Source organism: Sturnus vulgaris, chromosome 6 (genome assembly GCF_052056855.1).
Source record: "Sturnus vulgaris isolate bStuVul1 chromosome 6, bStuVul1.hap1, whole genome shotgun sequence".
Classification (NCBI taxonomy): Eukaryota; Metazoa; Chordata; class Aves; order Passeriformes; family Sturnidae; genus Sturnus; species Sturnus vulgaris.
The window spans coordinates 25,090,933-25,118,846 of NC_142248.1; the positions used below are offsets into that span (position 1 = coordinate 25,090,933).

Here is a 27,914-nt window from a genome sequence, read left to right on the forward strand (position 1 = left end):
GGAGTTCAAGATTTTAAGGCCTGAAGTAAACATTACAACCTTCTAGCCTGAACTTCGAGATAAAATAGGCTACAAAACCAAATAATTTCTGCATCAGGTCAATATCTTCTGGATGAGTTATAGATAATCTCTTAAAAACTTTCAGCCTTGATTTGAAGACTTTATATGATAGACAGAATTTACAAGATCTGTAAGCAGGTAGCTCTGGTCAGTCTTCGTGTCTCAGCAGTTTTGATTAATACAGCAAGTGTCTCTTCTTGTCGTATTAGCATTATCATGTTTTATATCCATCTACAGTGCAACATATGGTGGAAGGATAATGTAAAAATGTCCAGTGACTGTGACTTCAGTAGATCACCAGTGCTCTCCAAAGTTTAAGAATACAGCTAAAATAAAAACATACTAAGAGAGACTTTTATTCAAAGTATTTTCCATATATAAGTTTTGAAAGGAGACAGGCAGGAGCTGCATGTACTTCCACTGCAGAGGAGACCAAGATAACTGATATAGTGCTGGAAAAAACCCAAAAGCCATTGTAGAGGAGATGGAAGAGCACAGGGAGATTAGGTGTTTGGATCATCAGAGAATCATAGAATGTTTTGGGTCAAAAGGGACCTTAAAGATCACTTAGTTCCAACTCCTCTGCTATGAGCACGGATATCACCCACTAGATCAGGGGCTTCAAAGCCTCTCCAGCCTGGCTTTGGACACTTCCAAGGATGGGGCATCCACAACTTCTCTGGGCAACCTGTTCAGTGCCTCACCACCCCCTGAGTAAAGAATTTCTTCCTAGCATCTAATCCAAATCTCTCCTCATTCAATTTAAAACCATTCCCCCTTGTCCTCTCCCTGTCCATCATGTAAAAAGTTACCCTCCATCTTTTTTGTAAGGCACTTTTATCCACTGAGGTCTGTCTAGACAAAGACAGCTTTGAACCCAGTGCTGACAGAGACAACAATTCCATGGTTCTGTAATAGAAATGGAGGAGAAATAACACTCCTTTAGAGACTAAGGGGTTAACAACAAAAATTGCTTCTACTGGGATTCAAGTTGTCCATGGACACAGGAGAAGGCTGAAGTAAAGCTAAGACTGAAGAAAGAACCAAGTCAGCCCAATACGTGTGCCTGGATGAAGGACAGATTTGCAAATAGGAGAAGTGGAAAAGTTCAGCCCCAAAGATAAGACAGATGAACTAAGGAAGAAGAAAAAGGATGAGCTGGATCAGAAAAATGTGAGAGAATTCAAGGTTTCTAATGTTTCTCTCCCCAGGAAACCATCTGAGTCATGTAGCTGAGGAAAGCTCAAATAAAGCCAGAATTTCTTCTGGTCACGACAGGGTGAAAATGTTGCGAGAAATTTGTTAGAGAGGTATTGAAATACAAGTAAGTATTACTATATAAGAAACTCCAGTATATATCAACAAAGCCCCTATGTCTATACCTTTATACCCTGACAGTGGTCAGAGCATTAACTTTGTATGAACTACTTCTAATCACCGTCAAGGAGGGTAAAAATGATAAAGGTGACACACGCTGTGGAGTGGACCTCAGGCTGATAAACTCTGATGGGCTTGTCAAACTGGGCTCTGTGTTTAGCTTGAGCTAGAAAACCCAAATAACCCACATCCTTGTACCTGTCCTTCGTCAGGGATGCAGAGCTGGGTCTGAAGGAAAAAGAGAAAAATAGTGGTGCACAAAGAGCTGCCAGAATATGGACTCAAGTTGAGAAGCACCACCCATGCATATCCACACCCTGTGTGAGCTCTGGGCAGTTCTTTAGGCAGAACAACAGTGTGCACCTCCTCACACTGATGCTGGTACCAAACAGAGGTACTTACAACATTTCAGAGGGCTTTAGACCTGGTGGGTTTAGTTCTACAGAAGACTGCATCTTGTGGCCACATAATCCACACAATGTTGTTCTGATTCAGAGATGTTTGGGGAGGAACTGTTTCTGGAGAACTTGAGAATTAGAGAAATCATAATAAAGTTCTGAATGATTTATTGGCAAAATGATAGCTTGAATTTTTACCCTAACAGACCCTGTCATGCTGAGGCACAGCTTGTGTATCTCCAGGTTGAATGCTGGGGAAGGAAATTGCATACCATACCTGGGAAGCCCTAATGGGGTGGGACAGATGTCAAACCAAGTATTGGTTAATGCAGACAAGACACAACCAAAGTTTGAGGTGGTAGTATTGTCTCATATGTCCCTGACAAGGCGTGTAGTGCAACACCTCCACCCTCTAGGATCAAAGCTGGCTGCTCAAGGTCAGCTCACTGGTACAGGCAGTTGTTAGGAAAGACCTGGAGGGACCCTCAGCAGAGGCTCCTCTCTCCTCTGCTTGGCAGCTGCTTTTTAACTGAGGGTCTCATTTCTGGCTCTGTCTGAGCTACATGCCTGTACCAGGCCATGTACCTACTGATCTGGACCCCCACTCAGGGACTTGATTTCATCACCAGAACTTGGAGCTGCCTCATCCCCATCAACTTGTCTGGTGGTCTGGACTGAAGGCTGAGTCTGGATACTGCCCACAACTGCTCTGCTTGCCTTGCTCAGGTGCAGTGAGATAGGGCAGGCCTGCTCTGATGATTCCTAACAAATTTTGCTCCCAGCTTCCTGTCTGTTAGAAAACAGCTGGCCACTCCAGTGTCCTGGAAGTCTTCATTCGCTTCTTGTGAACCATTTCCATCTCTGTGGAGACAGGAGTTTCTTTAACATAATGGCTGGGAATAAGACTACCTTGCTGCTCTAACATGAGACAGTCTCAGCAGTCCTGCCATCACAGTGGAGGTGCCCTTGGTTTGCTCAGGGAAGGCATGATTTTCGGCATCTGCAGCAGCCCCAATTCTTTGGCTGGCCAAGACTCTAAACCAGGATTTCCAAAGTATGCAGGACATGCCCTTTGGGGAGTCCAAAACACTTGTGGCCTGGACAGAGAGCACAAATTTCGGCAACAGTCCCCTGCCCTTGTTTCATTATGCACCTGGCAATGGAGAGTCTTCTCCAGAGACCTCCTGGACAGCTTTCTTCTGGGGACAGGTTCCCCTTCATGGGAAGACTGGAGCCATTTAGCCTGATGAACCCCACCAGAGGCCTGCAAAGCAGAGAAGAGAGGAATACGGAGCTGCTTCTCCTCGAAGCTGAGGCAGAAGATGAACTTTTCATGCTGATCTGGAGCTACAGTCCCAGCCCCAGTTTGGTATTCTGCTTATTAACCGGCCCCATGAGCAGACTGCTGACTGCTATCATACGTGGGCTAGTGGAGCTCTTGCCTCAGGTGGAGTGAAACGGGAAGTCTTGGGCTTTCTCTTAGTTTAATGTCTGTGGTTGGGGTAATGCTGGCAGGAATGAGGTGTGGGCTATCTTGCCCACAGATGATAAAAGGCAAGTTAATGAGGAACTGTGTGGTTCAGAAACCCTGCTCTTGGGCGTGGGTCTAGAGAGTCCAAGCAACTGTTTCACCTTCTCTGATGGCATGAAGCTGAATGCTTCTCCAACGTGCAAAGCTTTCAGCTCTGTATTTTTAAGGAACACTGTTCAGTTTTAATTCTTAGCTTATCTCCGAGGTCCCTAATTTCTCTTCTGACTTTGTATTTATCTCAGAATATGGGATGAGCAAGAAAGCCAGAGAGCCCGTGGTTTCCCTTCACGTAAGCCTTGCGCATCTCTCCTCCAGGGCCGGTGCCCCACGCCGTGCGTGTTTATGAAAGCAGGGATGCCTCCATCCCTCCCTCCCTCCCTTCCTAACCCCACCTCCCCAGCACGGCTGGAGGCGAAGCGGGGCCGGGGCCTGCGGGGCCGGGCCGGCCCTTCTTTGCGCAGGGGCGGGCGGCAGCCCCAGTCCGCTGGCGGGCACCGGCCCCAGCCCGCCGAGCAGCGGCCCCGCCGTCGCCGGTGCCGGCTTTTTGGCATCCCTAATCGCGGCTGGCCCCTGTGATTGGCTGCGCGGCTCTGACCCCGCTCGGGCTCCCGGCTGGGCGGATAAAAGGGGCCTGAGCCGGGGGCTCCCAGGCATTCCCGGAGCGGGCACCAGGGACCGCTGGCCGCAGCATGACGGGCAAAGCGGGCGCGGCGCTGGCCCCCAGCCTGCCCGGCAAGCCCAAGCCCGACGGCGCGGCCGCCGCCCCCGCCGCTCCGCCACTGCCTCCGCCGCCCCCCGCGGCTGGGGTCAAGTCCAACTCTGGGCCCACCCCTCCCCGCTGCACCGGCTTCGGCATCCAGGAGATCCTGGGCTTGAACAAGGAGCCGCCGTCGCACCCTCGGGCCGCCCTGGACTCTCTGCCCGCCGGGCACCTGCTGGCAGCCCGTTCCGTACTCAGTCCCGCCGGGGTGGGCGGCGTGGGCATGGGGCTGCTGGGGGCCAGCGGCATCCCCGGCTTTTACACCCAGCCCACCTTCCTAGAGGTGCTCTCCGACCCCCAGAGCGTCCACCTGCAGCCCCTGGCCCGGGCCCCCGGGCAGCTGGACAGCAGCCAGACGGCCAGCTCAGGTAGGCACGTCCCCGGCCCCCGGGGACCCGCCGCGCCCCACCAGCGCCTCCGCCCGCACCCAGCAGCCGCCCGCACCCGGTGTCCCGGCGGGAGGCCGCTTGCTCGGTGGAGGAAGGGAGATTTCGTTTCGATCCCGAGAAGGAGGAGAAGGGCGAGCGGGATCGTATTTTCTCCCGTCCGGGGCTGCGGCCGTGGTCTGATGGCGTGGCCCCGGGCGCCCGACCTAGGGATGCGCAGAGCCCCGTCGGAGCGGCCCCTACGACCCCGTGTCGTTGCCAGAGAATTAGGGGTCTTTCGGCATCCTTTTCCTAGACGGCAGCAGCCTCCCACAACTCTGTCTGCAGGCCCCGTTCCGCGGCCGCTTCGGGTCCGCCTGGCAGGCAGCAGCACCGGACCCTGGCTCCAGGTCAATCCCCGGCCTCCCTCTGGCATCGGCGCCCGTCCCGGGCCGTGCCCGTCGCCCCTGCCTGCAACACGGCCAGCCGAGCAGCACGGGCCGAGGCCGGGGCCGGGCCGGTGGCGCGGCGCCGCGGGCAGGAGTGGAACCGGAGCGCGCATCGAAATACGGGTCCCTGATCCGTCCCCCGGCTGCTCCTTCGGGGCAAAGGCGGCGGCGTCCTGCCCTTAACACCCCAGGGGCCGTGGCATCCCTGGGGAGCCGGGGGCCGCGGATAGGCACCAGCTCCTCCCGGGGCTCTTTTTTTAGCTCCATAAACCTCAATTTCTCCCTCCCCGCTCCGGTGTTCTGCGGCGCAGTCCGGGATCCCCGGGCTGGGGCAGGCGGTCGCGGTTGCCCGGCCGCGGAGATGGGGCTGCAGCTTTCCCATTTTCCTACGGTTTGGTTGAGCTCACGGGGCTCTGCGTTTTAGCAGCGAGGCAACAGCAGCCTCAGCAAACGACTCTGATGGAGAGAGGCGAGAGCTAGAGCCCGGTCCCGGCCCGGAACCTTCCCTGCCTGAGGCGCATAGCCCCAAGCTGCCCGCACTGGATCGGGAGCGGCGCTGGGGCCGCGCTGGAGGGAGCGGCCGGCGTCGGGCCCCGTCCGCGGCGCGATCGCAACGAAATCTTCGGCCAGAGCCGGCGGAGGGAGCGGAGCCGGCGGGCCTGGCCCTACCCGGGAGGACTCTGGCGTGGAGCGAGCCCCAACCCACAGCCGCTGCCTGTCTTTCCGCAGATTCCGAGGATGTCTCCTCCAGCGACCGAAAAATGTCCAAATCCTCCCTAAATCAGAGCAAGAAACGAAAGAAGAGGCGGCACAGGTAAGACAGCGGCGGCCACCCCGCCCGCTCCCCTCAGTCTCCTCAGTCCCCAGGGAACCGGTCACCGGCGAGCTCCGCCGCCCCGGAGGGGACGACTCGCTCCGGCCTGGAGCAAAATATTCTTCCCGGCACCGGCCGCCGGAGCGCCCCGGCGGCGCCCCTGCGGCTTCTCCAACGGGGAGAAGCCTTTATTCTTTCTCCCCGTCCAAAATAAATCGGATATGGGGACGTGCCTATAGGGAGTGGAGGATTCGACCACAAGTGTAATTTTATTTAATTTTTTCTGGCTGCGGATCCAGGTATCCCTACTCGCAATCCTGAGCAGCCCATGAGCTGCGGTGGAACGCGGATCATGAGAGTTTGGAAGGGAAAATCATCAACCTGTCAGAAATAATAAAAGCGGTTTCCAGCTTCACATACAATAATCTTAATATTGGCTGTCAGCAAGGCAGAATTCCTATCAATAATTTAAATATTTTGTTACGTAGAAATAAATATTCTGCCAACAGATTAAATAGTTGGGAATCAAGGAGACAGCCTGTAAAGAAGCTGAAGAAGGCTGGGAAACTGTTTAAGGAAACGAAGGTCCACTTCACGGTCAGGGTAATAGACTTTGCCTGACTTCTCCCACAGTTAAAATGGAGTTGGTTTGTTTGTGCTTTATAAACTGAAACGAAAAATCCTTTGCTGGGTTCTGGCGTTGCTGTGGCCAAAGCGCCAGGACAAAGGAAGGCTAAACACCATCCACTGAGGGTGATTTAGGAATAATTAAATCAATCCTGCCACGATGCAGGAAAGGTGGATTAAAAGATGCTCCAGTGAAAGCTTAGCAGGATGCAGGGTGGAAGGAGACCGACTATCCCAGGAGACATCCTATTATGTGTGCAACAGGAGGCTCGGTCTGGAGGGGTCGTTTCCAAACCCGGGTCCCCTCTCCAGGCAAATGTTCCCAGTTTAGGTGCTCTGGAGTAAGTTACAAGTTCATTTTCTTTACACCTCAGACAAGGCTGGGTGATAACACAGCTGGGACTGGTGTACAGGTCCTGATCTGGATGAGAGATAGGAAATGAAATTCAGATTTGTTTTGTTTTTAGTTCTAGACAGAAACAGACCTACAGCATTTGGCTGTAGGTTGTATATTCCGTGCTAAACAGTTAAGACTTCTGATTGTACCAAAGAAGAGCTGGAAGATGACTGACCAATAGCCTGCAAATATCTGCAGGACAGAAACAGCAAAAGGGGCAGTGGATTGTGAATTGCAAAAGGGACAGGGACTACCCAGGCATGAGCTAATAAGGGAAAACTTCAGCTGAATATCGGCAAAACCCTCCCGCCGGTGAGCCTGGACAGGCTTCTGCGCTCTTGTCGGAGGAAGATGGAGGGGAATGATTGAAATCTAAACGGGATCAAAATTGGAATAATTTTTCCTGTAGTCCCAGAGAGAGAAAATACATGATTCAGTGTGCCTCTGCTGTCCCTAGAGTTCACAGATTTGTCAGAGTTGAAGAAAAACTGTTTGAAAAGAGAATGGATTTAAGAGTGAATTTAAGGAAGGGTCTGATTGCAGGCAGGTTCCTTGCATTTGCATGCTGCTTTTGTTAGTAATATTATCCATCTGGTGGAATCTTTTTAATTCTGTGTACGGGAGGATATTTCTGATATTTTCTGTTTATGCTCTCTGAAACTGAAAGGCTTTTCTGAAATTTGAGTGTATTTTTGAAAAAGACTCTATTTCCTCTTTCCTTCTGGGAAATACATATTTCTTAGATTGATGGTAAATTTATACATTTACTTTGCACAAGAGCTGCAATTCGTTGTTGGGTTGAGGGTTATTTTATTTTGGTTTGATTTTTTGGTTGAGGTTTTTTGTTTGCTTTGGCTTTTTTGTTGCTTTTTGGTTTGGTTTTTGTTTGGTTGGGTTTTTTCTTTGTTGTTTAGGGTTTTTTTGCCATTGCAGTATTGTTACCTTTTATCAGAAATTGTGCTTTCTGTACTGGAGGAGTTGAAGAGTGGGAGTTTTAACCCTCAGGGAGTGGAAGTGTTCCGAGACTTCTCATCCATCTGCTAGAGAAGGGCTTTCATCTGTCTCGGCTTTCCAGCTGCTGATTTTTCAATTTGGTTGTCCCAAACTGAGAACTGGCTGCGTGGAGGAGGGTTGGGCTGCTGCCTGCCCAGGGTGGTGCAGGAGGATTTCTAAAGGATAATGGGGTAATGCAAAGTGGCAGGGAACAGCTAACGGGATATTGGAGTGGAAGCAGCCGGGGTAAAGGCAGAGGAAGGGAGCTGGTCCTGACTCTCATGGGGAATAACTGGTGAAAAGTGGTGGGTTAGGGTGGAGAAAACATTTGGAGAATTTGTCCAAAGGCTGAGACTCAAGATGAAGAATTATTTGCTCGTGGAGATTGACGAGGCTAAGGACCAGCAGCTGGGAAAGGGCTCAGCATCTCTGCAGACGAGGTGCTGAGAGGACATGCTTCATCTCAGTGTGATGATCCTCACAAGAGGCAGCAGAGCCTAAGATCAGCTGCCATCACTGCGGGTGCTCGCTGCTGGGGAGGCACTGTCTCCAGAGGCAAGTCCCTGAAAGGGAAGGTGATTTGTAACTGTTAAAAATGCTGTCTTCTGGCATTTTCTGGTTCTCCTTTCACCCTGGCACTTGACCTTTTGTGCACAGAAACACAGTAGGTGGGGAAGAGCTATGTATTAGTTGGTTACCCAGGTTTCACTGTTTTCAGTGTCCATTTCTCTGACTCTTCATCATCTTTGCTGCTTCTTGTGTTTTGATCAAAGAGTTTTACTCCCCTCAGGACAATCTTCACATCCTATCAACTGGAGGAGCTGGAAAAGGCCTTCAATGAGGCTCACTATCCTGACGTATATGCTAGAGAGATGTTGGCCATGAAAACAGAGTTGCCAGAAGACAGGATACAGGTAATCATATCTCTTGGACCCCCTTATTGTGCTGCTCCCAGCCATGTTCATCCCTCCACGAAGAAAAGCTAGCAGCATGGGAAGGCTGACATTTTTCTAAATAAACTTTCCCAGGCTGTCCACTCTCTGCTTTTGATTGGTAGTCAGACAGATCAGATATTCTTGGCAGATTTGTATTTGGTGTTTGTATGCCGACATGTGCTGTGCATGCTGTGTTGTACCAGTGATTTGAGGAGTGTATAGCAGAGAATCCTAAATCAGAGAAGGGCAACAGGCCTACAAAAAAAGATGACAGCGTTTCAAGGTCTTGGTAAAAGCAAAAAGAGAGCCTCCCAGAAACCATGTCTGAGTGGGCATTGCTGAAGGGAAGGAGCTCATCTCTGCTCCTTTGGCCACAGAAGGATGCAGAGGGATGGCGTGGGCAGCTGGTACAGCTGTGGGTAGGATGCAGCGTAGGAATGATGGGTGAGTCCCAGTGACATCTTTGTACCATGTCTGTACTTTGATTGTATTTACCTCCTCAACTGATGTTTCCCTGAAAGCTTCTGGGGATAAAGTTTTTTTCCCGTTAATCTGTTAAATTTTATTAAGTTAATAGCTTTTAACATTGAGGTTTTAGCTGTATGTCAGTCCTGTCATGCTACTGTGAGGAGGTGTGGAATATCACTGTTGTATGGTGAATCCTCCAGCAGGAAGGAGCAGCCTGAGCTGCAGGGCTGGGCCAGGACCAGCCTTTGCCATGCATTACAGCCAGAAAGCTGGGAAAGAATGAACAGCTGCTGTTTACAGTGTGGGATGCACACTGGACAGAGATAATATCATATTCACAAGGGTGGGCTCCAGCAGCTTCTGTCACCTCACTTTACCCCATGGATTGCTCCCATCAGGTTTTTACACAAGGCACAGGATTGTAATGGCCAAGCCTTGAGCAGGTGGAGTTCTGGTCTGACTGGAAGTTTAACTGTCCTGGCTCTCCACACAGTGGCAGTGGCTGGCCTCTGTGACTGATGCATGGTTTCTACAAGAGACATTGTCCTTTGTGCCATGAGGTGTTGGGAGGGCCCTGGTTTCCCTGGTTCCTCCTTCTGTTTATCCCTCATGCATGCCCAGCACTCACCAAGACGTGTCTTGAGCTTTTGCTCTTTCTTTGCTGAAGAGATGGCCCAGGAGGCTGCTCTCTTATGTGTTTGGAATGTAGCTCAGAAGGCAGGATAACACTGATGCTGGAAGCTGCTGAGGTATGACCCCATGCAGGGACAGGAAGATCCTCCAAAACAGAAGTGTAGCCTTTTTTCCCTCGGTCCTGAGCCCCACTCACCACCCTTATGCTTGTGCTCAATCAAAAATGACATCTTTATATAAGCAACTCGTGCTTCTTATCCTATTGACTTGGCAGGACTCCTGCTGATCTAACAGCTTGTAGATAACCTGTGTGCTAACAGAATTTCCACCAGCCTTCAGAAATAATGGCCCATCATCTCAAATTCTGCCTGATGCATTAGGATTTTGCCCTGAGAAACAAGCCCTGATGCTTTGCCTTCAGAAAGAGTGAAGTGGATGGATGGTCACTTTTCCACATGTGATCCTGTAGGACATCAGGTCAAGAGAGGGTCGACTGTTGGGAGTTTATTGTTGCCTACAGCCACCATTTGGTGCTGGGCTGGAAAGAAGATCCTTTGATTTCCCACAAAAGACCTTTTCAAGGAAGAGGTTCATCTAGTGGCACAGTGTATGTTGAATTCCTGAGGCTCCATTTCTCTGGCTAGAGCTGAGAGCATTCACTCTGTGTGAGGTGGAGTGAGATGTTGTGGCAGACAGGGTAGAGCTGACACAGCTTGCATGGCTTCAGCACCTGGAGCACCCTTCTAGTGCTGAGTGTTTGAACTGATTTAAAAATGAAATAGCAGGTAAAGCATCTTAGCTGTCACTGACTTGCCTGCCCTGTCATTTTGCAGCTGGCTAATGAACAACTGCTTACTCTTCCTGTATTGCAGCTTTTAAACCTAGGAGGGCTCCTTACCGGGACCCTTCTGCTCCTGAGATCAAATTAGACTTGGACAGCAGAAGCACCCCGATGTATGGCTGTTCTGAACATCAGGTGTAACTAATGGCGTTGTATTCCAGAAAAACTGATTGTGAATAACAGTTTTGCTGATCATGAAAGGGGAAATAATGAGAAACAACAGAATTTCTGTAGCATCTGTTCAGCACCTTGCCAGGGTGAGCATCAGGCTCACACAGGAGTCCTGAGCACCACTGTTCTTTCCAATTAATCAGCAGTAGGTTGTCCCTTACCACACATTCTATGAAATTTCCTTGTCCGTATTTTTTGTGTGTGACAAGCCATGGCAAGGTGATTCCCAACTTTGATCATACTACTTACCTCCTATTTTATTATAGTTTACCTCCTATTCCTTTTCAACTTTGGATCTTTTTGTTATGAGCCTAATTCTTTCCGCCGGTTATAAAGTTCACGCTCTTTAAATAAATCTAAGATATTTCTTCTCCTGGCTGTCACTTGTGGTTTTCATCATTGCTTAAGCAAGTTGCAAGTATCTTTCCTTAAATCATCCTTCATAAATCACATGCTCATCTCTTAATCATGTGGTTGTTCTTACATGAAGCCCATCCTGTCTGTCAGCTTTCCTGGAGATAAGGGACCACATACCTACAGCTGCATCACACCAGCTCAGCTGGAATTGTGGTCCCTTGCAGAAATAGTCTTGGATTAGCACTGGTTTGCTTGCTCCTTTATTTATTTCTATTTATCTAATTCAGTCACTTCAAATTTCTTTTAGACATATTTTGTTTTATGCTCAGGATTTTCCCTTCAGTGTTCTGGGTGTCATATGGAATTTGGTAACTTTGGCTAACAAGCATAATAACAGCCCTACTAGTTCTGAGAGTGGCAAGAGGTGTATGCTACACAGGGCAGCTATCTACTGAGTAGTACTCAGGAGATACTGAGTACTCTGGCAGCCTCCTGGGATTTTGAATGCATGTAAATAAATATCTTAATATCCCATGGCAAGAAGTTCTGCAGCAGAACAGCCTGAGTGCAGTAAATCTTGCTTTGAATCTTTTAGCATCATTTAATGCCCCTTGGAAGAGACAACTTACAATGAATCTTTACTCCCATCTTCATAATATTTATAATTTTACATCATTGCGTTTTTTTCCTTGCACAAGTTTCTAGCTGCCTGAGGGAGCTCTATAGTTTTGCATTTTCATTGTTGCTTGTGGTTTCTCTCATCTTTCAGCAATGCTCTCTCCCTCTTGTAGGTCATTAAGGAAAGTGTTTTCTAATACTGTTGTAAGCATCACATGTTGTGGACTTCTACAGCATTTCATATGGTTTCCCATTGGATCCTCACCTAAGACTGATATCTACCCCTTATTTTCAATCATGGAATTATTTCTCAGGAGGTATTAGTCAAAGAGAAAGTAAATCACCTATGAAATTTGATGTGAAAGTGAAATTCAAAGAAGGCAATTGAAAGAATGATATATAGGAACTGTTTGCAGGTAAAGCCTTCAGCAGAACACTACAAATAGCCATCAGAGGCCAAGCAAGTTACTGGTTTAAGAGAACATTGAATACAAGAAAAAATATTCAAACCTCCCTTTAAAGAGAAGATGAAAGTGTGGGTTTTTTTCCAAGGCAGACACACACTGTGTATGTCTTACTCCCACACTGAGCTGGCTGCTCCTGGAAGTAAAATAAGCATCCTCCCATTGGGTGGCATGGGAAAATAATTTTTTTCATAGTGAGATACTACGCACAAATCAGATCAGATGTCATTGTAGCCATTTTGCAAGATATTTGAAAAAGACCACATTAATCAATGTATTTGAAAGAATATTCATAGGAGTTGAAGTGCCAGTATTGGAATAAATCCAGACTGTTCTGTAAAATCCAAGAGAGGTAAGTAGATTCCTGTGGGGAAGTACATCCTTAATAAACATTATGAAGTATTAAAAATGTCCTGAGGCTGACAAATACTGCAACATCTGACTTAAATCACTATTTCTTGTAACAAATCTCATAAGTGTAATGAGTAGATTTTATATAAGTTGTCCCTATTGAATTTATTAATACGTAACAGTTCCAAAGTTTAAACTGAGTAGTTACAATGTTAAAGTTCAGTAAGAGCTTGATTTGGGGATTATTGAAATGATTGTGTATGCTTGTCCTTAAAGTATGTCTCCTACTGATCAAAAAATTGATTAATCAGTATTTCAAAAAAATAAGATCCTGATCCCATTGTAAGGACATGAGAGTCACCTTTAAAGAGAAGTAATCAATTTTAAAAGGTAATAAAGCTGCTAAAAATTGTCAGTTCTTGTTGTTAAAAGATTGTATGGTAATTACTGGATGACAAATTTTGGGACAAATAAAATTGCTCACATAAGCAAAAGGAATCCCAAGAAAAGGCTGGCGCTGTGTGTGGAGTGGGGATTGTCTGTGCACCCAGCAAGCTTTGTCAGGCAGCTAAGAGGCCAATTCTGGCTAAAAAAAAACCAAGGTCAACTAAATCTTTAACTGAAAAAGTATTGGTTTGGCTATCAGATTAACACATTTCAGTATAACTGTGAAGCCCTTTAGGAGTTGAACAGGGATGGAGGAATCAGAGGAGTAATCATTTAGAGGGAAGTAAGCACCAAGGGTATTTTGCAAGGACAGAGGCTTACCTTGCTTCAGTTTTGCAAAACGCGTCTCTGTTTAGAGATGAACATAATTTGACAGGGCCTGAGAAACCTGTACTGCACCGAGTGTGAGCTCAGGAGTGAAGGCACGGAGTCCCCTTAAGAAACATGATAGAAACCATGAAGGAATAATTTGTTTTATGCAGCTTTAGCAGCCCTGCCTTCTCCCTCTCTTGCCAGCTTTTCCTACTTGCTGCAGAGTGCTGAGGTGCAGTCTGAATCCCATGGTGTAAGTATGGAATGCTGTGATTGCTCCATGCAGTTAGTGACCTTTCCTGAATGTGTGCCTGGAATGGCTGCCAAAGCATTACTTAGTGCTGCAGAAAGTGGTGCTGTTGGATTTTCTAAGCTTATCACTATTACTCTAAGAAGTGAGGACCTGTCTGCTCTTGTTAAAATTTTGGGTGACTCTCACACATAGAACAGAGAAAGGCCAGCATGAGGCACACTGCCAATGGGTTCCAACTGGTGTCTCTAAACAGCACATTCATGTAGCTGGAAGGAAATTACCAGAGTGGTTAGGGTTATTGGAGGTAGATTACCAAGGTGAAGGACAAGCCAAAAGTGTTGCTGTTGTGTGAGCCACTAATTTCAAAATATAAATGTTTTAAGAGCACTGCAAGCAGTTAATAATGAAATAGAATTGAGCAGCTAGTGCTGGCTACCTTTGCCAATAATTTGTGAGCACTGGGGCAAGCCATGACTGTGTGACACCAGATAAGTGTCATAAACTTCCCCCATGCTTCTAGAAATGTAGGAAGTATACAAGTGAGAGTAATAAAACTAATCAAACTTAGTGGCTGACTGAAAATATTATTATGAGTTTTTCTCATGGCATATGGTGCATCTCTGCCTCCATGTCTTTAATTGGTATTTTAGGAGTTCATCCACTTTTCTGCCTCTTCAATAACATGCTTGTTTAGTTAATCTAAATTCATATTCATTTCCATTTTTCAATTAAGAGTTGTTTAATTTGGCCCTTTCTCTAATGGATTGTTGTCATTACCCTTTATCTATGGCCTGTTTTCAGCCCATGTGCTAGAACTTCGTTTACAAGTTAATTACTAGAGCTGCAAACAGAGGGGCTGGATGATGGGCAAGAGCAGGGGCCCAGGCAAGTCTTTCCAAAGGGATTCCTGTCTGAGAAGTCTTACTCTACATACTTTTGGATAGAAAATGTGGCAGGAGAAAAGAAGGAAAATAGAGGGCTGGGAATGACCCTTCAGCTTATTGAAGTGGGGACTGTCCTGATTGATGCTAGACCATGCACATTGCCTGCTTATCTTAGGGATTTTATCCTGCTACAGCTGGGGCTCTTAGGTGCAGTTTTAAAAGGTCATTTTAGTGCAGAGGTGGAGGTGTAGAGATATGAATATTTTCTTTATCCAGGCACTGCTTTATCCCTCTATGTTCAGTCCCTGAGTTGCTTTAGCCACTGATCAATTCTCTAAATGGGACAGAAAAACAAATAAAACCAAACTTGCCTATTCTTGCCTTTTGCTCTGTTCTTGAAAGATGTTTATGGCTGTCCCAGGAATTTGATGTGCGTTTCCACAGTATTGGGAGGGAAACAAGTCTCTTTACAGTGACTCTGCTTGTTCTCTCCATGGTTTGGAGACACGATCAGCAAGGATCTGACACCTTCAAGCATCGGGTCACACAAGCTCCCTGTGAGAAGAAAGACGGGTGGGCAACAAAACATGCTGAAGCCCATTTCTGTGGAGTGCCTTGGCAAAGGCTTTCCCCATCATGTCCAAGAGAATGAGGAATGGCTCTGCAGGCACGATGCTGTGACAACTCTTCCCTGCATTCATCCCCCCATTTTCTTAACAACAGTAGTTTAAGATCTAACATGTCTCTGAGTTAGCTTAGGCATTGCAGTTCCTCGATCACTTTAGCTCTTCTGGAAATACTGTACCAAATCCCTGTGCTGGGAACACTTGTATTCACTTCTTCACTTAATGATGATTCTTAACAGTGGTATCTCTTCTGATACCACTGCAGATTTTCACTGCTGATTTTTAAAAAATAGTCATCCCAGCAATTTCAGTATTTAATTCCTCTCCAGCCTTATGACACCTGGCAGAGGGAACAGCTGATGGTTGTGTTCATGTTTTCCTTTAATGACCTTTTATTACAAAGTTTTCCTCCTTTCCTGACTTTGAATAGAGATTTTTCTAACAGTTCAATAACACAGGCACTTAAGACACTCAGTTAATTTACTCTCCCCTTTATTTCTTAATGGATCTATTTCTCTTTGTAGTGTTTTTCTTTTACCCTGATAGATCTCAACAAGTTCTTCTGATTCTTCTCTGGAAGCACAAACCTGCTCCCCTTTACCTTGCACTTCTCTGTGGGTGTTCTGTGAGCCAGGTTTTGCCCAGGCATTGTAGAGCAGTCCAGTCCTCAGCAGACACACCAAGAACCTCAATCTCCACGTGCATGAGGCCAGCAGGTCCTTCTGTGGAAGAGAAAAGAGGAACTGAGCTGGACTTGTTTCTGTAATAGTCTGTAGAAACAAACTCTTTCTACAGTATCTTAGAACAAAGATGCCTTCCAGAGGGCACATTATTGGAGGCTGTGAAAAAGTATTAGGTGCTCTTCTGTCTACCCTGAGCATTACTGTCCTGGGAGCAGCAGCAAGAGGTGTTCAGTTTAGGACCTGCCTGGTGTGAGAAGTACACTTTGCTCCCTACTTTCTCTCTCAGCGGGTGTCTGGTAGGCTCCCAAATGTCTGAGCAAAGGCAGAGCTGAAACTATGGCTGCCACGTTGCTATTAGACCTTTCAGCTGCAGCTTTCTCTTCAAAATTGTAGCCAAGCATGGCTTGTAACTGGTCACATTTCTGTGAGTTGTATAAATGTTCATGCCATGGATGTTGCACCCTCATAAGCATAGGGGTTATGTCCCCTTCCTGGTCTAGAAATAACCTCGTGACTGACTCGTGCCTAGCTGTTGTAGCTGAGCCGCTCCAATGTGGATAAACAGCAGCACCTTGCCAGGCAGGGTTAGATGGTACCTGTGCTGTTCAGGCAGGCCAGCACAGACAGGCTGCCCAACCATGCCTCTGGGAAGCCCTGGTTCACCTGCAGCTTTGGGACCTACATGGCAAAATACCTTCTCATTGTGCTACTCTTTCCTTTCTAAAGACTCTGCTTGGCTTACCCTGAGAGAGGGATGAACTGTGAGGGTCATTGAGAAAAAACTTCTTGGAAGGATCTAGCCATCCCATCCATGTGAATATGAATGATACATACCTGTGCCAGACACTGCTCACAGCCACATGTGCCTGTGATCTCCATTCCAAGACAACTTGCTTTATGTCCATCACATCTTTCTGATATCTCTGGGTCCCTTCACTGCCAGCCTTCCAACTCTCAGTGCCCCATGACTGTCACTACAACAACTACAGTTTGTTATTTGACTGGATCTACTTCTTCAGCTTATGATGACCATGACTGAGATCAAGGCTCAGTGTCTAATTGACAACTACATGCATGTAGGGGTGTGCTTGAGCCTTATCTCAGGGAACAGTGGGCACCAGTAGTACTGCAGACACCATCTCTTGCTGCTGCACAGCCTCTGGTGCCTATGTTTTTTTTCTGGAGAAGGTCAGAGAACACTTTTGATCTTTGCTCAGTGTCTACTGATGAAGGGTAGGGCATCATGGAGCTGATGCTGGCATGCAGGGGGCAGTCCCAGAGCACAGGCAGTGATCCACAGCCTCAGAGGAATGCTGGAATCTCTTGGCCTGATTTCAGGGCCCATTGAATTGGATCATGAAGGGGATGTGATATTTCTCCTCTGACTGTCCTGACTCACCTTCTCTAGCATGAAAGTAGTAATGTGATGTGTCTCTGCATGATTACATTACATACATCAGTGCATTACATACAGATGTTTATGAAGATCTATGCTAAGGTCTCCTGTTTGCTAGAGGACCTTCAGAGCAGTGTTAGTGAGGGAAAAGAAGACAAAATTAAATAATTCAGGCAGGATAGCAGCTTGGTTAATGGAGTCAGGTACTGTGATTGCCAAAAGGATGGATGTGCACTATCACCATTTGTGACAATGACAGATGTCTCCCTGGGTTTCTGTGGATTAGGATGATGACTGCACTCTTGTCAGCTTTCTTGTGACTATCATGCATCTATGACCCTGATGTTTTTCACTCTGCATGTTAGGAAAAGAGGAATTGGGTTTTTGATTTGCCAGGTCCCAGCATATGGAAGTCTATACTCTAGTGCCAGCTAAGCCACTGGTCAGGAATCACGGTGTGGCCACGGTGAAGTCAGTGTCTCAGAGATGCATTTGCTGTGCAGATGTGATGCACAGGCTGAGTGCGTGCTGAACCACTGATCTCACTATACTGAGCCTGCACATCGTGTGTGCACTTGTTTTTCTTTGGGGAAGATGGGATCCCTGCAGGAAAGGAAGCTCTTTGCTTTTGAACGCTTACAAGAATTGAAAAATCATGTTGCCGCACAAGGCCAGGTGAAAACCCCAGATTTACCAAGGGAACACAGTTTAACACGTTTCCTGGTCAAATGGAATTTTATAGCTTTCGTTGCATAAGTCGGATAAAAATAATAGTTATTCTTGCCCCATGCAGTGGTTTTAAGAGCAGGATTCAGAGACAGTCCTAGCCTGCAGGACTGCTGGCATGGCAATATCGTACATTTTTGCTGGGTGCTGATTAAGCCCGTATTCAATGAGTGCCCTGTTACTCTTAGTTTAGAGGAGATCCAAGCTTGGATGCACCATCATGTCTTCACACAAGAGGGATGAGGACTGTCTCACAGCTCATCTGGTATTCTCTGGTTGGACCTGTTAGCCAAGTGGGTCGGACAGAACTCCCGCTATTATCAGGAAGGACTCTTGCTATGTTGTGTACAGGAATTGCTCTTTCTACAGTGAGTTCCAGTATTAGCAAGAAGAGGGATGATGAGTCCTGCGATCAGCCATGCAGCCCATGCGCAACCTTTACTGCTCTCATTTAACTTCATAACCACTTTACACCAGCCATAGAAAGTGATGTCACCATAAACAGTACCAATAACCTTGATGTTACATTTGAAAAGACAGCAATAAACTGTTTCCAGGCTTACACAAGTGGTGCAGTCTCCACCAGCAGTCAGGAAGCTTTCCTGTAGTGATTGCTAAAACTGAGGGATTTGAGGAAGACCCAGGGCACAGTCAGACCTCCTGCTCTCATTGCAGTCTGTTATACAGCCCCAGTACTCGTGGATATGCTCCAAGCAAGATATGAGGCCATTCTTTGCAGTGTTCACATCTTCAGATTGAACCCAGCCAGGGCCACAGGTCTTATCTGATATGAGGACGAGGACATCACTGTTTTTCCAGAGGAGGTTTTCATTTTGACCACTGGCATTAAGTCTTGGGTTGGAGAGGGAGGAGAGAGAAAGGGGGAAGTGTAGTTGTCAGGAGAAACTGAGTACTGAGATGGCAACTGGGCCCTGGACGTGGAGGGCAGCTCGAGGTGTTGTCTGATCTGCAGCTCGACCCCATAAAGTGCTTCAAGTGGGAGAAAGACAGACAAAGAACATCCACCCGCCTGTCCATGTGCCGGGGAGTTGGTCTCAGCGTGATTCTGGGGATCTCGGGATTTTGCCCCTTGCTTTAGGTGCTGTTTTGCCAACAGCTGTGCGCAGCTGCTCCCTGCAGCCTGGCAAACGCATGTGCTGGAGAGTCCGTGTGTCCGTGTCGGTGTGTCCGCAATGGGGACGTGTATCTGCCTGTGGCCATCTAGTGGACACTCAGCTCTTGCTGCTCTGGGCTGGGACCGGCTTGGGTTCCATAAACCTCGCTCCTTGAAATGCCCCTGTTGGAATGCTTTATCAAAGGCAGGATGAGAGATTTGGTGAAGCAAAATTTCACCATTATCAAGCCTGGAATTTTCCTTTAATAGATGAGGAATTCTTGGGCATGAAAAATATTTTTTTTTTTTATTAATAAGAAAAAGATTCCAATATAAATTCTCCCGTCATCGAACCCTAGTTTGGAAAGTAGCTGCCAAGAAAATGAGTGTTACCAGTGGAAAATTTTAGGTGGAAACAAAACAGAAACGATACACAGGAACTCCACAGATGTTTTAAAATATCCTTTTGCTAATTCAGATTTCTGAATTATGGCCAGCCTCAGGGAGATTTCTCTCTTTAGCAGACAATGTTTCAGGCACTGATTAGGTAAACAAACTAATATGATGAATGTGGATAACAAGGATGTGTCAAGTCTCGCATCCCCTTGCAAAATGAGAGATTTCTCCTCCTACAATTTGCTCTTCTGTATCATCAATAATCTGAATAAGTATCAGTTGTCATTTGTGATTCAGAGGAGGAAACTGTCGAGATTATCCTTGCCAGTCTTGACTCCAAAACTCCCATTCCAAAACCCTTGCAAACCTGTAGTTAAGTACAGAGTGCCTGAACTTTTATTGCTTTGGGCAGTGGGCACTGGAGGTGAGAATTAGGTGACGATTAAAGTTAGAAACATTTCCATTTATAAGGCTTTGCAATATTGCAAGGAAAACCTGTCCACTTTTCTCCATTGCCCATTTTTGGAGGATAGACTTCCTGGTACCAGGTTTCCAGGTTTCACAAAGGATGTTTCTGTGAAAATAAAGAAGTGTGAAACTTCTTGAGGTGTAACACATTGGTCCAAAAGACACTTCTGCACATCACATCAGGACAGCTTTGCAGAAACATGTGACACGCTTCAGTCTAAAATTAATCAGGAGGTTTCAGCACTGCCCCTGAGACGTGGAAGCAGAAACAATCTTTACACCATATCCTGGGCTGTGCAACCGGATGAAAACGAGTGAGAAGGAAGGTGCACGGTACAGAGCAATGTCAGTAAAGCATTTCACAAAGCTGAGCCAATCCACAGGGTGGGAAGGGGCAAGAGGAAATGTGGACAGGCCTAGACATTGTTTGAAGCAGATCAAATCTTACAGAGTCAGAGGAAGCTGTAGAGTAGATATCTCCAAGCAAGGACAGTAAGCAGCCAAAGAATACCAAAACCACAAGAGATGCATAAGGTGAGTAAAGTGTAAGGGTGAAACCCTCTCCCAGGAAAGTGAGGTGCCAATAATAAATAACTGCATATTTGGATGTTGTGACTGATGTACCAACACAGGTGAAAATACATCTGAATTACTAAAATCACCATGTAATTCAACTCAGAATCAAGGCATGTGAAAATTTTGGCAACACATTGATAAATTTGAAGAAATCACTGAGATCTTCTTGTAAATGGAAGCCCCACTAATGGAGCCATCTGAATGAGGACAAAATCATGGAAACAGGACACAAGGGACAATCTTGCTGATCTGAAATGGCATGAGGGCTGCCAGTGCCATGCTGGAGCTCTTTACTCAATGTTCTTCAGAATGAGCTTGTGACAGAAATGCTTGACTGGGATCTGATCCCAGCAATACTCAGTACTGAGCACCATTGGTTTCACTTAATTTCATGCCTCAGATGAAGATATGGTTCCTGGTATTAAAGCAAGATGGTCAGTCTTCCTGATTTCTGTTCTGCTAAACATTCTGGGATTTCAAACTTTCAGTTTTTCCTAATCAAAACCAAGAGGAAATTCCCATCAAATGACAAAAAATTTGTTTTGGAAATCTCAGAATGATCTTATGGAGATGTTGAAGTAATTTTGATTTTCTCATTTGGCTTTAAAGCATAGATTTTGCATGTCTTAGGCAGCTGAGATTAAAGTACAGCATTCAGAAGAAAGCTGTAGATAATTTTGATTATACTTCCACTGGCTGGACACAGTTTTTCTTGTGTGATTGAATCAGCATTTTTTGATTGAAGATTTTCTACCAGCTCTAGTCAAAATTGGGCTGCCAGCTGGCAAAGCTTCTGCTGCCTCCAGTATTTGTGTAACACTGCCATGAAAAAGGAGATGCTCCAGGGTAGCAGGTTTAGTGACAGTGGGCAGTGCTGGGGCAGGCTGAGACCCAGTCAGGGAAAAGGAAGGAGCATGAGGTACGTGGGAATATGATAGGGGCATCGAGGCAGGAAGGAAGAGAAAGGGAAAGTGGTAAAAGCATCAGTAAAGAGGCACCTGCAGCTCTGCACCCTGTCCTCTGGGAATGGGAGGATTGCATGACCTGGAGTGAGACCCTCTGCCAGCATCCTGCTGACTGCACAGCCAAGCAAACCCATTTTTCACACAGGCATGGAGGAGAAGGCAAAGAGAGGAAGCTCTGCATTCCTGAGGGTCTTTGCTTAGGCCCTGCAGGATTTACAACCACCGTGGTCCAGGGGTTACAGATTGGCAGTATGAAAGTGTAAATCAGACTGTTTATCATGCAGAGGAGGTGCCAAGTGGTGAAGCAGCCTCCTTCCTTTGCCTGGTAAAATCCTCTCTGACATGCACAGAGTGTCTTCTGCTGGGAGAAGCTGGGATCACAGGCAGTGGGGCCAGCACCCCAGCCATTTCACAGAGCTGTCTGGGGGAGCAGGCTGGCTGTGCTCCTGGGAATGGCCAACATGGCTGTCATCAGTGCTAGCAAGTCACCCACCTTTATTGCCTTGCTACCTGAGACCAGGACGTCACTCTGTGGCATCAGTCGTATGGTCCCCATGGCAGAGCTGGGGGACTGGCACAGACCCCCAGTGCTCCCCACTTGAGCTCCCCCAGAGCTACGAGTAGTGGAGACAAGAGAGGGTTAAGCTGTCAGCTCTGTAATGTTAAACAGGTGTCAAAGGCACCTCCATATATCTGCAGATTGAAATCAAATTCTTTGCAGTATAAAAAGATAAATTACCCAGGCGATTCCCGCCTCATCCCACTCATCAGGCCAGCGCCAGACGGCAAGCAATTTTTTTTTTTAATGTGCTAACGACCTAATCAAGCAATCAAGTCGGAGAAGATTGCGGAGTGACCCCGAGCATCCATCTGCCATCGAGACCCCGACATTCATTTCCATTCTGCCGTGTACTTTCCGGGACAGGGAGGGAAAAAAATAGAAAAGAAAAAAAATCCTAAACAAATTAACACCCAATTTTCTGTGAGTCTAATTAGTTAAATGAGGAGGTGTTTGGGGTGTCCACGGGGAGGGAGGGACTGCCTCTCGGAGAGGGGCCTGGTAACTCCATGGCATTAATTAGCGCAGGTCAATGGCGTGGTTCCCTGGGGACCAGCTGCTTTAATTTCCCGTGATATTTCAGTGCCTGAGGCCCATCGATTCAAACTGAAATTAACTTATTTTTCAATCAGGCCTGGGCTGCCCCTGGGGCTGACTCTTCCTTTGCCTCCTTCTGAATAGACCTCAAGCAATTTTTCATCTAAAGCTGATGCCTCTGCTCGGGGGGAAGGGAGGGGAGCCGGGGAGGGAGGAGGGCGAGGGAGACAAGAGGAATGGAAATTGGAGAGAGAGCACTAATAGATTTCTGTGAGTATCACCCCCTCCCTGCCATTGCTGCCCGCCTCTCTGCTCACTGCCCCCCAGGTCACAGCTCAGAGATTATTCTGCCAATTTTCTGAGAAGATGAGGGGTTTTTCAAACTGGGAATTCAGGGCAAAGCGCACAGAGCAGCTTCCCCCTTCTTTCGAGCATCCGCCCCCATCCCAGCCCTCCCTGCAGGCACTGCTGCCTGCAGCCCTGTACCGCTGCTCAGACACACAGCAAATAATAAAAGAAAATCCCAGGCACGAGAGCCAAAAGCCACTAGAAAAAAGACGTTGCAATGGCAAATTAATTACATCCTGTTGAGAGGGATGGGACCTGCTTTCACACTTGGTCTTCACCACTCCCTTAAGGGAGGGAGGGAGAGATACCCAGTGTCTGTTGCATGGGGGAAGAGGTTGTATTGCCTTTGGGATAAACATCCACCCATATGCTTTCATCGTGCTGCAGAAGTGCATGCATGTTCCCCTGTGGGAAGGGGTCTGGCATGCCTTCTGCATGCACAAAAACCATGTCCCTCCTTGTCACCTGCTCCAGGTTTGGTTCCAGAACCGGCGGGCCAAATGGCGGAAGAGGGAGAAGTGCTGGGGCAGGAGCAGTGTGATGGCTGAGTACGGGCTCTACGGTGCCATGGTGCGTCACTCCATCCCGCTGCCTGAATCCATCCTCAAGTCTGCCAAGGATGGCATCATGGAGTCCTGTGCCCCTTGGCTCCTGGGTAAGAGAGCACCTAACTTCATGGGGGATGGCAAGTGGGTAAAGACAGGGGGATGCAAGAAAGAAATCAGAGTCATGTTGAAAATAGGTGAAGGGCAGCAGGGCAAGGTCCCACCATCCTGCCGCCCTCGATGTCTCCATACATCAACAACCCTTGTCAATAGGGTTTGAGCACTCATGCCAAGTTCCTGCTGGACCTTGGATCGTGACCTGCAGAATCTGGCTGGCACACAAATTTGCCCACATGCTCAGGCTGGTGCTAACCTTCACTTCCCATAGCACAAGCATCCTTCATGCCCAGCTCTGGAGCAGGGGCTCCAATCCTTGCCCAAGGCAGGAGGCCATCCCAGTCTTATTCTTCTAGCCCTGTGTTGCTGGATGGGGTGCTAGGACTCCCAAAGGCTCCATCTTTGCCCAAGTTTCACTTTGTTTTCTGCGCAGACATGGAGCTAGCAGCTACCCTGTCACACTCCTGCTCTTTGCTTCCCTCTTTCTGACCTTCCAGGCTGGTTCTGACCCAAAACTAGTGTCTGGCATCTGGACAATGGGCTGTCCTGTCCTTCTGTCTGTGTGAATGGAGAGAGGCAGAAGGGTGGTTGTGGTTTGATATAGAAATAGAAACATCCCTCCTAATGAGGGATCTCCCTCTCCAGCCCCGGTGAAGCTCAGGCAATCATGCTGCTGAGACCCTCATCTCCATGGAGGAACAAGCTAGCTTCAGGTTCACAGAGAGAAATGAAGGGGAGTAAATATAGACCTTTGGGACCAGCCACCATCCACAGATGCTGGGCTGCCCCAGCAGGCAGCTGCCTTGCCTGGGCTGCCCTCGTGCGGGGGCCAGAGCGAGTGGCTCGCTGTGACTGCTGTGTGAAGTGAGGGTTTCTGCTTTTCCTTAATTCTGGCCTCTCTTTATCTTTGCTGTTTTCAGTTCAAGATGGCTTTCCCATGCCCAGGCGCTTTTCTAAACCCGAATACCAACAATTCTTTTTAGGGATGCACAAAAAGTCTCTGGAGGCAGCGGCTGAGGCGGGGAGGAAGACAGAGGTGGAGCGCCAGGCCCTGCCCAAGCTTGACAAAGGTGACAAAGAAGAAAGGGGTCCTGATCCCAAAACCACCATTTCCCAGGAGGAACTGAGAGAAAACAGCATTGCTGCCCTCAGGGCCAAAGCTCAGGAGCACAGCACCAAAGTCCTGGGGACCATTGCCGGGGACACCCCAACCCCAGGCAGGAAGCCGGAGACAGGGGAGGAGGCGGCAGTGACAGAGGATGAGAGACAGACGGAGAAGTTGAACTCATCGCAGAAGGAGGAGAAGTTGATCTAAGGGGAAGAGAGGTGGCAGAAGCCCTGACAGACACTGTGTCCTCTGGGGATGACGCTCCCCCTTGGACTGCTAGGTGTCCCCAGCACCCCCTGCCAGGGAAAGGGGCCCCGGTCTCTGTGTTTGGGGCTGCCTGGTAGGGGTGCCCACTGCCTGCTCCCTTTGAGCACACCCCTGCCCCTCACTCCTCCACCCCACCAGGTCTTCCTTTCCCCCCACCCCTTCCTTTTGGGGGACCGGGAAGTGTCACATCATCACTGCTACCAATGACACTAAGGCTCTGGTCCTTTCAGCCTCATGACTGGCTCTGGGGCTTTCTCCTTCTGCTGCGGCCCCAAAGCCCATTTGCCATCCTGAAGCAAGCTTGTTCCCCGCTGCCATGCCTCTCCTTGGTACACATCTCTGCCCAGTGCTGCCCAGGCCCCTTCCCCTTGCAGCCTGTCCCACTGTGCCCCAGGCAGACATGCCACCTTCTGCTGGCCATCACCTCTGCCTGTGGCCCAGGCTGTAGCAGGACAAGCCCATGGCAGTGCTTGCATGAAATGATGACCATCCATCTAATGTGGTTTGCACCTTCTACCCATCTCTCCCTGCCCAGCACTGAGGTCTGCTGGGAAGGGACTGCAGCTTAAGAGCAGTTATGTTTTGCCTCTCTTTGGCAGGGAGAGGCAGGTTCAGCCCACAGGCACAACACCCTGGTCCCACCTCGTACCCTGAGCTGACCCCAAGCCCATTTCACTGGCTCCCGCAGGGCTGGGCAGTTGGGTCTGACTCTGCCCTAAACACCAAAACCCTACACCCCTGCAAGAGAGGATGAATGGTGAATTTATTTATTGAATACATTATTCCAGGTGAGACAACAACATCCACCTAATGTATTTATTGAATTAAATTTGTCCAGCTCACCCTCTGAGTGTTAAAGGGAATGACAGCCATGCACATCCACCCTGATACACCCTGTAACGTGTACATACATCCCATAGGAGCACATGCAGACCCACACAGCCAAACTTACTCCATGGTACCATCACCTTCCCATCCCAGTAAAGCATTATTCCCCCTCCAAAAGCCGTAGGACAGTGACTTCCAGGTGACCCTTTCTGTCCTGCTTTCAGCTGTGAGCACCCTTTCCCCAGAGCTACTGTTTTTCTTCCATCAAAGGGTTAAGCCCAGTCATCCAACCCCTGTTTGTCTTTGTCCCCTGATTGTTTGACGTGTTAGATGATAGCCCATGGAGTGTAAATAATGTATATACAGTGAGAAAATAATTCAGTATTGAGGTGTTTGAGATATGGAGCTGTAACAACTTCTAGTCATCCAGCATCTGTGATTTATGTGCCATTTTCTGTAAAGATATGAAGAAGAATAAAACTAAACAGGAATACTGTGTACGAGTCCAGTCACCAATGTTCAAGGAGGGCGAGTTCAGCCAAAGCTGAGAAGGAGTTGGATGTCATGCTGTAGCCAGAAAAAGGTGAGAGATCCAAAGCAGCCCAGAGGTCTGCACTTTGCTCCCCATTGAGGCATGGAGGAGATGGGACTTGGATCTCTCTCTGCAGTGAAATACAAAACCGAAAGCGGTATGCTTGTACTTGGAGCAGAAGTTACAGCGTACAACTGGTGAGAGAAAAATCACTTCAGCATCGAGAGCAGCCCTGGTGCGTTGGGTCATCCCATATCACATGTGCCCTGGTGTTAAGAGAGTTGGACAGGCAGGCTCAGCCTCTGCCACAAACAGGCTGCAGGGATGTTGCTGTTGGGGCAGATGTAACATACAAAAGGAGGCACTACATTTCAAAAGGCTAAAATCCGTTTATTACAACAGCATGCTTTTATACACTCTACAAAGTTTACACTTTAATCATTGGTTACAATAGATCAATATAACATTCATTAGTATAAAATCATCTCCACCTCTGTTTTTCACAAAACTTTTCTAAAAATACTTTTCCCAGCTGCAGGTTTTTTCTTGCTTATCTTCTCCTTCTTCTCTTCTCTGTCTCCATACCAATGGCCTTGGTAAAATTCCTTTCAGAAGTAAACCTTATCCATTAACTCTTTCTGGCCCACAGACCTGGTGTAAGCCCCCTTCCATACAGGGCCATATTGGCCTGAAGAGCTGAGGTAGCAGCCAGATACAGCAAGTGCAGGGAAACTGGTTGAGAGTGAAGGGCACCCACGGGATTCCCAGCAAGGTGAGCTCCAATTCGAGAGCAATGGAAGCCTATTCTGGGTTACCAGGTGTAGTGGATTTAGTGCTGGCCAAATGCCAATGTACCCACTAGAATTATTTATTCATTTCCTGCTGTAAGACATGGATTAGGAGGAGAACAAAACAGGCTTAAAACTTTAAAGAGTATTAAAAAACTTTATTAACAGAATTAAAAATAATAAGAAAATCAGAATAAATGTTCAGAACACTTCTCTGTGTCCCACAACCTCTTTTCTTTCGCACTGACAACATGAAGAGACAAAACCTGTGACTTTCAGTTAGTTTACCACCTCTAAAATAGTCTGTCTTCAGTTCTCTTAGGGAGAGGAGTCTCTCTTGCCATGCCATGGAGACTTCTCCACAAGAAACAGTTCTCTCGTGGCTTTTAATTTCCGTTAATAGCAGCCACCCAGAAATCTGCAATTGTGAAGTCCCTCCCATCTCTTGCAGCCTTCCTACAGCTGCATTCATGGGTCATGTCAACTTATGGGGTACTATTTTAAGGATGAGCTGTTCTAGCATAAAAGCAAAAGTTCTTTTCATCCATCTCTGGGAACAGAGGTTTTCTTCTTTCTGTTCCTGGGGCAAGGTTTCTCATCTCTCTCTATTCAAGATTCTCATAGGATCACAGCTACTTCAACATCTGCTTACTTCAACACTGGTGCCTCTGCTCATGGCTGTAGTTAAAACCCTACACACTCCAATGCGTCCCATGAATTATAATCTGATATATCAAACAGCCTTCACTATAGCCTTACAAAAGAATTTCAGCCCAAGATTAAGGCATTTCCTCAATCCCCTCCCATTTGAGATTTGACTCCTTCTTTAC

At 47.5% G+C, this 27,914-nt stretch overlaps 1 protein-coding gene across 2 annotated transcripts; it reads left to right on the plus strand.

The window, feature by feature from the left end:
* The first annotated feature begins 4,055 nt into the window (after positions 1-4,055).
* Positions 4,056-26,231, plus strand: VSX2 (visual system homeobox 2). Of its 2 annotated transcripts, none has more exons than XM_088167331.1 (5): positions 4,056-4,494; positions 5,670-5,754; positions 8,562-8,685; positions 23,374-23,554; positions 24,482-26,231. In XM_088167331.1, exons 1-5 carry the CDS (start codon positions 4,056-4,058, stop codon positions 24,874-24,876), a joined length of 1,224 nt encoding a protein of 407 aa, XP_088023457.1. In that variant the 3' UTR covers positions 24,877-26,231. The 2 variants fall into 2 exon arrangements, with proteins under 2 accessions (XP_088023457.1, XP_014745357.1); XM_014889871.2 differs by having other exon boundaries at positions 24,545-26,231.
* The last annotated feature ends 1,683 nt before the right edge of the window (positions 26,232-27,914 follow it).

Coding starts and splice junctions, on each gene's coding strand:
- VSX2 (XM_088167331.1), top strand. CDS start 4,056: ATGACGGGCAAAGCGGGCGCGGCGCTGGCCCCCAGCCTGCCCGGCAAG. Junction 8,686..23,373: donor TGCCAGAAGACAGGATACAG/GTAATCATATCT, acceptor CACCTGCTCCAG/GTTTGGTTCCAGAACCGGCG. Junction 23,555..24,481: donor CTGTGCCCCTTGGCTCCTGG/GTAAGAGAGCAC, acceptor TGCTGTTTTCAG/TTCAAGATGGCTTTCCCATG.